Below are 13,699 nucleotides of genomic sequence, written 5' to 3'. Positions count from 1 at the left end.
GGCCATGTTTCCACTGCCTTCCATGGACACAATTACACTGTCCTACTGCTAATTTTGGACCTTTATTTGATGTATTTGTCTTTTTTCTTTTAAATTCATTCAAATTTGCCAGGCTTGTCAAGGATACTCTTTTTCTCTGACGTGTGTCGAATTTAAAAGACATTTTTTGTGCATTCATAGGGTCATTAAAAAAAAATAACAAATGATACTAAGAATCATACCTTTAAATACAATCATACCCGATTCCTAAAAAAAAAAATGCACTGCTATATGTTAACCGGATATCTACAGAATTGTTTTCAATGAGTTGTGATGGAACAAAAAAGTCTGTTCGTTAAAAGCAGCACTTGGATTGAGGATGGAAATCAAACCCTATTTCTGATTTATGTTAATATAACAGGTATTTTGCTGCTTTTCATGAACAGCTTGAAAAGAAACCCAAACATCGAAAAGTTTAGGAAATTAAACAGACAATCAAAATAGTCACTGTTGCTTCGGAATGCTCTAAAAAGTTTGAATTTTGATGTCCAAGAGGCGCCTGTGAGTTGACAGCCTGTTATAAAAGCTCCGCTAACTTTTGCACTGATGCTTTTTGACTGTTTCGTACTCATTTTGCGCCGTGCTCAACGTTTTTGAACTATTTACAGTGATTTAGCCGTGATATTTTTAGGCGGATATTATTGGCACTTCTTGTTGTGTGGACTTGTGAATTTGCAGCCCATCTCACAAGCGCTGTTAACTTTCTCCTTTATTTGTACTTTGCACACTTTGATATTTGAAGCACGCTTAACTGTTTGCCGTATTAGAGCATGTTATCAGTTTAGATGGGCTGTGCGATGGTGGAAAAAAATAATCACTAGAAATGCATTTTGGAGGAAAGATGGAAAGGGACAAGAGCCTGTGATAAAATGAAGTGAAGCAAGAGACTGGACTAAAGGGGACAGGACATCTCAGCCATTCTTGCCAGTCATTACAGGGAATGTGATTACTTCCAAAGCTGCAGTTTGTTTGCATTTCAAACTTCAGTTGTCGCAATTACAATTTCAGCATCTCAATGGCATACTTATCCATACTGTACATCCTCATTCTGGTCAGTGGAGACTTCAGTCGTGTTCTTCTCGGTCATCGACTAACGACTTCACACAACATCTGGGTAGATTGTGCAACAGGAGGGAATTGAGTCGAGCTGAGTTTCATCCCATGACACAAATTCCATGATTACTAATGCCTTGCCAATGGCATTGGGGAAAAATTAAATGCCAGACAATGAAAAGCAAATGGAACTCGAAGAGGAATTAACCATTTATAAATGATTCCCTTTGTGTAACCTCGCCAGGCGGGAACATGCTCAACTCACCTCAAAACTTTGCATATTTCACACTGGCACAGTCTTTAGAGATGTAACCCATAGTGAGAGAATTTGACTCTGCATGCTAAAAAGGCATAAATATTGAAGAAGAAAAAAACACAAAACAACACATTAACAGCTGATGACCTTATTATGCTCACTGTCGATGATGCAGTGGCGATTTTGCCTTTATTTGTCATTATTACCACCCGCCATTGGTGTGAGGGAAGGAATATCAATATGATAAAGAGGCCCTCAGACTAAAATGTTAAGGAGCCCCCCCCCGTCATGTGGGACACATCCCCACTGTTTTGAGCAGGCCTATATATGAATGTGTTTTAATACTCATGGATATTCAGCGGAAGAGTGCTGGGCGCATCTTGCTGTAATAAGCATTTACTGATGCAGCGTAGCACCATGCACTGTGAGAACATATGTTAATGCACTTGGCTATGGCCAGGGAAACAGCAAGATTTGGTGGGCCTCCTGCAGCACACATTTGCCTTCGACAATGATATTCATATGATTTGTGCTCAGATGGTGGAAACTAGTTTGGTCATGAGAAGTTTGTTTCATTGAAGGAATCACCCGGGTGAGGGCTTCTCTTTCCTCCTCCCACTTCCAACTCTATTCAACTTTTGCCGGAAAAATGCAATGATGTTTTCCAGCAACATAATATTTGAGGAAGATCTGCACAGAGCAAACTGGGATACTGCGAGAATTGTTTCTGTGTTTGATCCATTTTTTACCACCACTGTGTCGCTGCACGCACAAGGCGAGTTCTCTGTTCTTTCTCCCGAGCTAGACTGTATATTGCGGGAGGTGAGGCGTTGAGGGCGGGCGCTCTGTTGGTCAAAGGGTCTCAATGCCCCATGTCACATACAGTTTTAAATAGTGGAATTTTTATTCCTTGTTCAATATCATTTTCATGTGTCTTGTTTCATTTCTGTGTTTTGGTTTTGAGATTTGTGATAGATTGTTGATGGATGACAGTCTAATTTGTTCTTTTGACTAGGGATGGCTACTGAGCCCTGCTACTAAACTAGGCCAGGGACTAAACTATTAAAGATCATAGCATTGTTTAAGCTTCGCCCTGAACAGTTCTGTTAACAGTCTTGGAGAAATGACTTAGATGAACAAAAAATTTGCAAAAGTGTATCACATTCAAGTGGAGAAATGCAGTATTTTTGACTGCCTAACCTCAAGTTAGAGTCAGTGAAAGATGAACTATCACTGACTCGTCTTCCAGCAGTTCAAACGACACTGTTGTTGTTTGTGCTAAATAATTATTTTTTGAATACTGTATTTAAAATTATAACAGTGATTTATTCAATACATTCATTTTCTGTAAATCATTGTTCTTGTTAATTTAATTTCTATTCATGTAGTTGCAGTTGCGAGAGAATGTCTTTTAAAAACAAAGCAGTGTTCATTTTAAAATTATATTTTGGTGTCTTTCTCAACCAAAACAAGTAATAATCTAAATGTGGTATTCAGATCAGTCTTGCATTTGGAGAATATGAATTAGGCAGCAAAATATACCCATTTTTATCCATCACCATTAAAACATTGTGAACTGAAGTGGGGTGGTCGAAGCCATTAAACTCCAGGGCTGAAACTCCGGCCCTTCACGCATGGTGCATGTGTGTGTGTTTGTTCATGTGTGTCAGTGTGTAGGTGTGCATCAAAAATGTAATAAATACAATCCACGGAGTGCCCCAATAAAATGACACAAGCAGTCCAACTCATAAAAAAAGGTATAATTACATGGAAGCTTACATTCAAGTCAGTCTTTATGTGGACTTTGCAGACAAATGTGACCAACAAAGACAGTGGACATGCCAAAAGATTACAACTAGTATGTTGGATAATAGTTTTAATGATGCATGCATGGATGTAATAGCAAAACAATCCTCCTTCCATATGAGTAAGAGGTTTAGACCGTTTTTTTAAAACCCTAAAAATATACCAGGATTTAAATCAGTCTGGGCTGATTGTTCTGTCGCCTGTTTGGAATTTAATTGAAAAGTTTCCCATGTGAACGTAATAATTGAAAAAGGGGCACATAATGACTTTTTTTACAGCAACTCTGTCAGAAAAAGGGTTCCAGTGAGATTAGATTTCTGTCCCATATGTTCCAATAAGAACTTTTATTGATTAAAAATCATTTTTCAAAGAGAATTCCATCTTATTATTCATCACCGTTTCCATCTTATTTGTAATGTATTATCATATCTCGATCATGCTCGTGAGGAAAGACACTGGATGGGTGGCTGTATGTGTATTGTCATTTGTGTCCTCATTGTACATGGTAGGTGGCTGACCGATTTCAAAACCAGGTCACCCTGAGAGTAAAAACTTCCCTCCACAGGAAAGCTGGGGCCCACCTCATAAAATTGACAATGAGTATATTGACACTCTTGTAAAGGCTTACAATTCAGTCAGTCAGAGACCTCCAGCTGAAATATTCCACCACTTCTTTGGCTTCTCAGGAGACTCACTGTGACATTTGGAATTTGCATAGTCGTAAAGATCAATGTAACTCTCGGTGGCTGGTGCGACACTTATTCAAATCAGCTCACACCCTCTTTTCACATTTTTTTTTTTCCCTTCGCATAGTTCGAAAGCAGAATGGGGCGGGCAGGCAGCAAGGGATGTGGGTAAAGAAAGCCAGAAGCAGAAGTCAGCCTCAAAGAACATTTTGTCATCTGTCTTCGCTTAGTAAAGTAGCTTCACCCCACCGCACATCAGCACTGAATCAAGATTTCTTGCTTCTTGATGCTGTTTGAAGTCACGTGAGTTATGAAGTGAGAAGTACAGGGGTAAAAGAATGTCTCTAAAACTGGCATGGCCTTTTTTTTCTTTTCAGGCTCCGGCTTTTGGGCACATGAATGTTTTTTTAGTGATAGATAATTATTGAGTTTGCTGCATTAGGAACGATGTCCTTCAAGCCGCGCCTGATTTCAAGGGACAGCTTGACAAAAATCACTTTGAATTTGGTTGAAAGCATGTCTAATTGAATTTTGATACATAATTAAATCAAGCAATAAATCAGCCCAGATCCCATTGCAACCCACAATTCAACACTCTTGAGTACTAAAAGCTAATTATGATGAAGTTATTATCTCAGCCAAAGGGAGTACTCTGAATGGCTCCTTCTGCATCATGGAGTCTTTCGTTGGTGAAGATGTGCTCAACCTTGAAGAAAGGTCATCTCGCTCATTAGGGATCTAGTTGTCACTCAATGGGATAATGATAAAATGTGACACTTTGGAGCAGGTAATCACCTAGATCAGCCATTTGCGATGATATACACTACATCGACATTACGACATCATCTGCTGATAATACTGTTCATGTTGCTATAATACTACAAAAGCAAACTTAGTGTTAACCTAGACTTGCATACCCATCCATCCATTCTCTATTTTTTAGGCTTACAGGTTTGCAGCATATCACAGATAACTTAATTCGAGAGGCAGGCTATACCCCGGACTGGTCACCATCCATTCACAGGACACATATGAACAAACAACAAGTCACACTCAAGTTCACACCTATGGACAAGTTTGAGTTTTGAACTGACCTAACATTCATGTTTTTTGGGGGATGAGGGAGGGAAATGGAGTACCCGGAAAAAACCCATGCACGTATAGGGAGAACATGCCAACTACATACAGATTTGAACCCTCAACCTCAGAACTGTGAGTTAGATGTGCTAACCAGTTGTACAACTTCCCACCATTCACATAATGAATTTAGAATAATGTCTTAAGAATACATACTTTAAAATAAATACACACATAAACATTAGAAACATGAGGTTGGCTGGAATGAAAACATGAGTTTTGGTTAGGAGAGAATTCCAGCCGTGCAGTCAAAGCAGCTGAAAAGCAGCTCCTGTGTAGATGTTAGAAGAACGATGTTAGAGATGAGCAAATACAGCTGTTGGTAATTTTGGGCCACTAATCCCTGGTTGTTTAGGAAGGGGCTGGGTTGATTTAACATGGATTTAGAGCATCATCCTCATCATCTGCTAGCCGGTTTCATATACTTAATCAATTACATCCCCTGTGATTAAAGTATGCTTTGGATGCCATGCACTGCACATGTAATCTCCTGACATAAGGTATTAAATGAATGCTAATTATCACTTTGCAGCTATGTGTCTTATCATATTCTTTTAATACCTTCTCTGAGAAGACAAATTGGTGTGTCTGTGGAAGGGTGTGCAGCATTTTAAATCGGTCAACACGTGTCACGTTGATGTGACTTTGATCCATGTTCACTTAAATAAAACTATTTCAACAAACAAAAAATAAGTAAATAATGCATATTTAATGTCAAATCTATTTTGAAGATTGGAGCGTTCTTCCAAAGGCCCAAACAGTCATATGAGATATAGCCAGTTTGTTTTGTTTTGCCTTTAGCCAATGGATGTGATTTCAGTCAGAATTACCTGGAGTGGGAATGGATTTCTCTTTCTAGGGAGCTGTGTTCCAACAGTTGTACAGTCGTATCTTGCCATATTGCAGTTATTATTTTTTTTTTTTATTGCAGTGTATTGCATATTTTTAAATAATCATCTAATTCAATATTGTGGCTTTTTCAAAATTGCAGTATTTTGTGGGGATCATTTTTTCCACATGGACAGTAGCTGCAGACTTGCGTAGCAATACGTGCAAGCCAGTAGAAAAGTAAAAGAGAGAGAATGGTCAAAGTTTAGGATCGTTTCACACTAAATAAAAGAAGATGAGGTGCACTGTGTAAAGCAGAATTAGATTACGAAATTGCACTTCTATAATAAACATCGTTAGCTAATTTAATATTGCCTAGCCCCACAAGTGAAAATGGTTAATAATGATGTCACATGTGGTCGGGGATAGACACAGGTGCCCTTTCTATTTCTTTTTTTGAACAAAATGCGAAGAAAACCAAAACATTCAGCCTGAGCTGCTGATGGCCACAACTTACCCTGAATAACTCAATGCACAGATGGGCTAAAGGTTAGCCAGTTAAGAGCCAGCGCCATGCTGAGCAAACATGGCCAACTCATTCACTGACTCCATTCACACTCAACAGGCCAGGCCCCGCCTCTGAAAGCAACAATCATTCAAGGTGAAAGGTCGTGTACAATGTGAGATTTTGATTCCAAGTCGACAAAAATAATACCTGCACTGCGCATGCATATTTCATATGGGTATTCTGTACAGTACAGTACAGTACAGTATTCTAAATAAAGCTTTAAAGCTGCAGTGCGTAGATTCTGTTGGAACAACAGAGCATTGGAACTACAGAGCCATCACTTTGGCATGACGTAGGCTATGCCGAGACCCCGCCTCCCCACCGTTTGACTGTACAACTATTCTATTCTGTTTTGGAAGACATCCGGTAGGGAAAAAGGGTGGGTTCTTCGGGAGAGGTAGATATGATTATTTTCTGCCACAGAAGCGCAAACTATTATTTCTTGTTGGCTTTTTATGAATGGGAGACAAGGGCTGGCCATTGCTAAGCAAGATATGTCATTTCTGGGATGCGATGTTGTTATGTGGCTAAGCGTGATGCGAAATGTAAGCGATAAAATACTGAAAAATAAATCAAATAGGCTAAGTCAGCACTGTGCCATCTCCTCTAGATGTGGCTTGGGTGAAAATTACTTTTCACAAAAAAGAAAGGCTACACTCCACAGCTTTAAAAATACACTCTATATAAATAATACAAAGTACAATATATATTTATGACTGCTAAATGGCAGAGGTTTCTGGAAAGTAACCCTCATGATAAATGTGAGCTAATCGAATGACATCCTTTTCTTACATCCCTTCTACCCGTACCCGTTTTCATTCACCTAATCAAAGTGTGAATTATACAGTAAAAGCGTAAAAGCTGAGAGTGTGGTGTAATTAGCGGAATTTAGCCGAATCCAACTGTCTGTGTGGAAGTGTGTGTGTGTGTGTGCTCTTCTGAATGACTAAAATGTTCTTACACACGCAACTTTAATTCTATAATACTTTGCGTCCGCAAAAACTTGCACGTGGGTGAAGTAAACAGGATTTACTCTTGATGAGTCGGTGTGGTTTGCTGAGAGGGTTACCTTTATCGAATGTCACTAAGTAGGCTTCATCAATACACTGTGGGGAGCTGAACACCAATACACAGGGAAATTGGGATTCCATTTATCTAAGTCTACACTTAGTGTATTGAGGACTTTATTAGCCCGCTTTTGATGGAGGTGTTTTTTTTGCAAGAAATTCACCCCACTAACAAAGGTGAGCTGCGTTGCTCACACACGTGAAACAACAATGTAAACTTGAATCCTGCTTGTTGTTTCTTGGCTGAGACGTTTGAGCCTCCACAAAAATGAGCAGATGGCATGCTTGTCCAAGTTTTCCCTCTGTGACGAAGTGTATAATTCAGAAGTTAATTAGCTCTCTTTTCAACTTGCACTTATTCAACTTTCCACAACACGTATGCAGCATAAGGGTAAAGTCACAGCTTGTTATGGAATATGAAGAAAAAAAAAAATCATAGCAATTATTTAATGAGTACGGAAAGTTTGCTACATTATGGTAATCCCATCGACAACAAGGAAGTGTGGCTATTTCTTCAGTTTATATTCTATGTATTTTTGTTTGAAAATACAGTGGTTTACTTCAAGTTACATATACAGTAGTTAATATGAGATCAAAGCCGAAGTGGCCTTTTAATGTATAAGTGAACATCATGTTGGTCACAGTGATCAGCATCATGTTTTAGGTACAAATAATACTCTCCGTTACAGCTGGACATGCATTAAATATACAAACCTTGACTAGACCTTTGCCTATAGCTGGGACTCGAGCAGTGGTCCCTGGGAGCAAAATCTAGTTTTCAACCTTGTCCTGTCCAGTTCATTTTACCCAATACCATAAAACTGCCAGTTTTGTGAGCTGTCTTTGTATGGAAATGACACCGTACAATGTGGACACCAAAAAATAATTTGAGTCAAAGTCACACATGAAGTTTAGTTTCCCTCATAAATTTTCTGAACAATGTGGAACGATATCATTCCACTTACACTTTATCTAACGTATCGGTTGTAGAAACCGACGACATGCATTCAAGATGCATACAAATGCAGCCAACGTTGTTTCGTGAGCTGGCTGTTTTAAAGTGCTATTTATTGCAATGAGATAAAACGCATTTCCACTCACACAGATACAACGGTACTTCGATTTATGAGTTTAATTTGATCCGTGACCAAGCTTGCAAATGAAATGAATAAGTATTTCAAATCAACATTCCCCATTGTGATGAATTGAAAAGTCATCAGTCCATTCCATCCCTTTCAAAAAAACACCACGGTTATTTTCTTCCGTTTAAAAAAAAAAAAAAAAAACAATGAAAGACAATGTAAAGAGACAAACTATTTTTCTAAAGTGTAATTACCGTACATTGGGACGAGCCATGTCACAAAAACAACAGATGAGCGGGGCGTAGTGATGCGACTCAGGAATGATCGTCTCCACGTGAGCTTCTGGATGTGAGATTTGGCTTTCTGTAGCTCTTGGTGAGTGCTCTCATTTTGTAATTGTATGTTTTTACTGTTTGATCAATGGCTTCAAGTGCATCTGCAACTGTAACCCTCTTATTTTTATCACTTCACCAGAGTGGAAGCTCACATCACAAAGTAAAAAAGTAACAATAATAAATAAAAGTGACAGCTCTTAACCCAAACAACTCATGAGTTGGAGCACTCTGAAGTCAAGGTACCACTGTCGACTACAAAGTGGTTTTGGATGCCTCACACTTTTGAGTAAAATCAAATTCTGGTTATTAACATTCATTCATTCATTTTCCGAACCGCTTGATCCTCACTAGGGTCGCCGGGGGCGCTGGAGCCTATCCCAACTGTCTTCGGGCAGTAGGCGGGGGACACCCGAATCGGTAGCCAGCCAATCGCAGGGCACACAGAGACAAACAACCATCCACGCTCACATTCACACCTAGGGACAATATAGAGTGTCCAATCAGCCGACCGTGCATGTTTTTGGAATGTGGGAGGAAACCGGAGTACCCGGAGAAAACCCACGCAACCCGGGGAGAACATGCAAAGTCCACACAGGGAGGCCGGAGCTGGAATTGAACCCGGTATCTCTGCACTGTGAAGTCGACGTGCTAACCACTGGACTACTGGGCCGCCAGGTTATTAACAATATCCTTAAATATGGATGCCTTCCATGGGTGGGTTTAAGCTTGCATCTATGTCACATTGCAGCTGAGAGTGATGTGATTCATGTCCAAACAATAAATTCAACCAGGAATAACCAAGAACTTGCAATATGTGCTTTTCCCTTTATTGAAACAGTTGTGACCGTAGCCAGAGGCTTCACCCCATATCCCACTTGACCATCCTTTTGACAGACTGCAGTGGGACCATTTGAATAGAACTTTAGCACTCCACAGCAAGCCTCAACAAAGGACACAGAATTAGAACAAACGTGAAATATTAAAGGGCAAGCTGTGGCAGTTCCAACGAATTTGCTGGCTGAATATGCTTTCTTGTGCTTTTTGACACCTTCAAAGGTATTTACACCATGAAATAAATTGCAATGTGGGAGGCTGGAAGCATCATAACTCATTAGTGTTAAACTATGAGAACCTCAGAAGGAGGGCTTGTCAGGTCTTTCATGGGTCTTCAAGTTATCACCCCATAACCCTCAATTTTCTTGAAAAAAAAAAGGACAAAGCAGATTATGGCATACTTTTTTTTAAATTTTATTGTTTAGTGTTGTCCACGTACAGGCGAACACGCAAAATTATCCAGACAAAGGCAAAATTGTTGGTAGCCTTCTGTGAAAAAAAGAAAATCTCACAATGGTAACCGGATTAACTTGCGAACTAACAAACAGATGAGACTGGAATTTACCAAAATGCACATTGACTAACCACAAAGCTTTGTGGAATATGTTTTATTGGAAGGATGACACATAACTGGAGCTTTTTGGTAAATCACGTCAAAAAAAAAAGAACACTGTTACTCTGATACATGGCGTAGGATCGGTTATGTTCTGAGGCCGATTTACAATATCAGGTTCATGGTTTCTTGAATCTCTGCAAGGCAAGGTGAAATGAAATGTAAATGAAATTATGGAATCTCAAGACTATCAAGGCTTTCTGGAGTAAAATCCTGTCCAGTGTTAAGGCCTGTAAATACTTGCGCGGGTGATGCTGCATGCAGTTTGCCTTTATACTTGCGCGCGACCCACACCCACATTATTTTACAAATGTGCTGCAGTTTCACTCCAAGACGGGGGCGTCCCTACAGCTGGTATTGGCTAGGAAACCACAGGCTGGAGTTTCCTCTGCATTTTATGGCCAATTCATGTTGCTGTTTTTACTTTACAAGGAACAAAGCAACAACAATGAAGACGGCAGAACATTGCCTGCTCGAACAAATGGAACGAGATGACCAGATGATGCATTTAATTGTATTGCGAAATCGATCAAGGCAGCGGTGGATGCGGTATGCACAGCCGCTAAATGAAAGTCATACCTAGCCGGCGAATGCTGAGTACGTCATCACAGCATCACAGCCTAAACAGACCATTCACGAGAGATGACTCGAAGCTGCGGGCATGCAAAATTGTGCACTGCTCTCACCCTCTCAGTGCAAAGCAGATTGATATATTTCGTCTCGGGTCCTGTCCGCAGCTTCTTTACAGTTATATTGTCCATGTTGCGGTGTATAAGCTGTTAAGCCTGTAACACTTACTGCTTAGGTTATTATATCTCTCTGGAAACACACACATATTATATATATATCTAGAGAGAGAGAGAGAGAGAGAGAGAGAGAGAGAGAGAGAGATATGCGCAATGTGTTTGGCAACTTGGCAGTTAGCGCTACAGCGTTGCCCAGCGGCACTATATTCACAGCAAAAGCATTGATTGTATTTTTTTTTCACTTGTGGCGGCAGCACTTCGCCAAAGTGCCTAACTTGGCATGTTGTCACAAGACAAAACACAAGACAATCAGATGATGAAATTGCTTTCAAGTGTCCCCTTGAACAATGTTATCGGTGCAGAACTGCCGATAGTGATTGTAGCCATATATTATCTTTTAGAAAGCAGAAATATAAATGCAGCTCTTATATTGGATCTCATTAGAGGCCCTATACCTAATGGAATGTTTGATGAGTGTATGTGTGTTAAATATTTAAATATACATTTAATGATAGTATAGTAACCTCCGCCTTGCCTGCTTCACCTTACCCATAACTGGAAAAAAAATGGGCTACAGAAGCAGAGCACAATGAAGTCTGGTGGTTTAATCAATTATTTATCAAATATTTTAATGATCAGAGTGCCTGGAGTGATCAAAGCTGGAGTGGCTTTGCCGACGAAGACATCCACTCTACTTTGATGTGCTTCCCCAACAAAAGCACTTATCAGAAGCCGAACTCTTATCAAACTCTGAAGCTATTTATCTGAGAGTCGTTCACATACAGAAGGTCGGTGCCCAGTGCAAAAGAATAAAGGATAAAAGTCACCCCTGGTCTGGAGCAATCAAACTTATGACTTAAACCTATACTGTATACTTCCAACTCCTATTTTGAAAGTTGAGGTCACCTCCTCAGATCCCTTGTGTACATTAGCATATATTTAATTGGATGGCAAGGTCTCCAACATGACGTGGGTGTCACGAGATGTTGAATAAAATATTGCTCGGAGAAGAAACAACTGCCTTAAATAAAATCCTGAATTAGGATGACCAGTCAGTGGATGCAAATTAGCCACTTGTCAAAAAAAGGACCAGACAAACGTTAGCAAGCTCAGAAATGTAAATGCATACTCATACGCCATCGCTATGACATACCCGACTTTAATTATGCTCATCAAGTCATGTGATTGTACGCTGCATTCGAAACCCTGATGAGTACAATCCCAAATACAAGCCGCAAGGTTAGAACACATTCTGTAATTTGACAGCAACTACAGTACATGTCTGCTGTATGCAAATACCCTTTGTGGTTTACAGCCATTTTTGTTGCCTAACAAGGATGTAAGATCGAAATTTACATTGGCATACAAGGTGCACAAATGCAAAAAGTGAGATGTTATGCTGCGTGTGGGAGTGGGTACCTTTCCATTGCCATAACTTGGATCTTTTTTTTCCCCCAATAGATAGTGGGTCAAATTAACCCCGAATTGAATGTTCACCGTCACATTTTTTATCCTGCGCAGTCTCGCCTTTCTTAGAGTGAAGGAGTGCCTTCCATGTGCAAGATGAGGGTGAAGAAAAGTTTCTGTGTAGAAAACCACTAGGCTGTTTTGACAGGTTAAAACTATGCTTACCTAAACAGTTAGATATGACAAAAACACTGGGGTTTTAAGCGGTGCATCTTAAAGGATTTTGAATAAAATACGTGATTTTTTTTTTTTTCTGAAGCTAAATGAGAGCAAGCATCCCTCGGCGAACAATTATGGCAAGATAATCGCTCGACACGAACTTATTTCCTCGTCACTGTGATACCGTTCCACCCCATCAGTCCTGCTCGCCTCGCCTAAGTGGCTCTTCCTCTCTAGATTTCTATTTTCTTTAAAAATCAAGTCATGTGCTCAGATTATTCTACACACTCCAAGGACAACAAAATTGCTGATGAAAAATTAAATAGTTATCTCTGTGTGAGTTATCTCAGTCCTCAGGGAGATGATGCTTTTCTTTTCTTTCTTTTTTTTTTTTGCAGGCTAGCGGGTGTCTTTTGTTCCCAATTTAGAAGCTTGTCTGTGTGTATTGTTCACTTTTGATGTCTTGTTTGATATTCCGCTCACTTTCTTCTTTGACATGTCGAGAAAACATCTTTATCAAAGTGTCAGATGTATGGCTAGTGTCAGGACGTTGGGTTTTGGCCTCTCTCCCTTTCATTGCATTTCAGCGGGAGATTGTGTACTCAGTGAGGTAGCTTGCAAGGCTCGCGAAATGTGCTTTGCACCCAGAATGAGAAGTCAACATATATCCCAAACCTCAATTCCACCTAAAAATAAAGACGATGTTTTAAATCTATGAGGTTGTCAGTGGTTAAACTGGGTCACTTTAGGGACGCCGGAAAGTTCCTGACACAGGTTCCTTTGTTGGCTCTAGGTATTCATTTACATTGTAAATTCTCTGTCAGACACGGTCAGATGCTGATCTAAAGCGACTCCTCTTCTGTCCTTGCAGGAGGCCTGTCAACTTGGGAAGATAACATCTGTGAATGTAAGTCATGCACTCGTATGCTCCTTGCTGTGCTCTTCCTTGTGCACCCTCCTTTAAAAGCATGGCTGAAGCGTGATACTTGATATCGTGGAATGTGGTGTAATCCCTCATTGTCG

The 13,699-nt window shown here is 39.9% G+C and overlaps 1 protein-coding gene across 1 annotated transcript in view; it reads left to right on the top strand.

The window, feature by feature from the left end:
* pcdh11 (protocadherin 11) overlaps nt 1–13,699 on the top strand; it is a 139,824-nt gene that overhangs the window by 62,311 nt on the left and 63,814 nt on the right. Inside the window, exon 4 of the mRNA XM_019884353.1 lies at nt 13,548–13,583. Within this exon, the coding sequence (XP_019739912.1) occupies nt 13,548–13,583 (36 nt within the window). The remainder of the gene's footprint in view (nt 1–13,547; nt 13,584–13,699) is intronic.

Source organism: Hippocampus comes, unplaced genomic scaffold, assembly GCF_001891065.2.
Source record: "Hippocampus comes isolate QL1 unplaced genomic scaffold, H_comes_QL1_v1.1 scaffold156, whole genome shotgun sequence".
NCBI classification, from domain to species: domain Eukaryota; kingdom Metazoa; phylum Chordata; class Actinopteri; order Syngnathiformes; family Syngnathidae; genus Hippocampus; species Hippocampus comes.
Note: the sequence above shows the minus strand (reverse complement) of the source record. Positions and strands in the feature narration are given on the sequence as shown.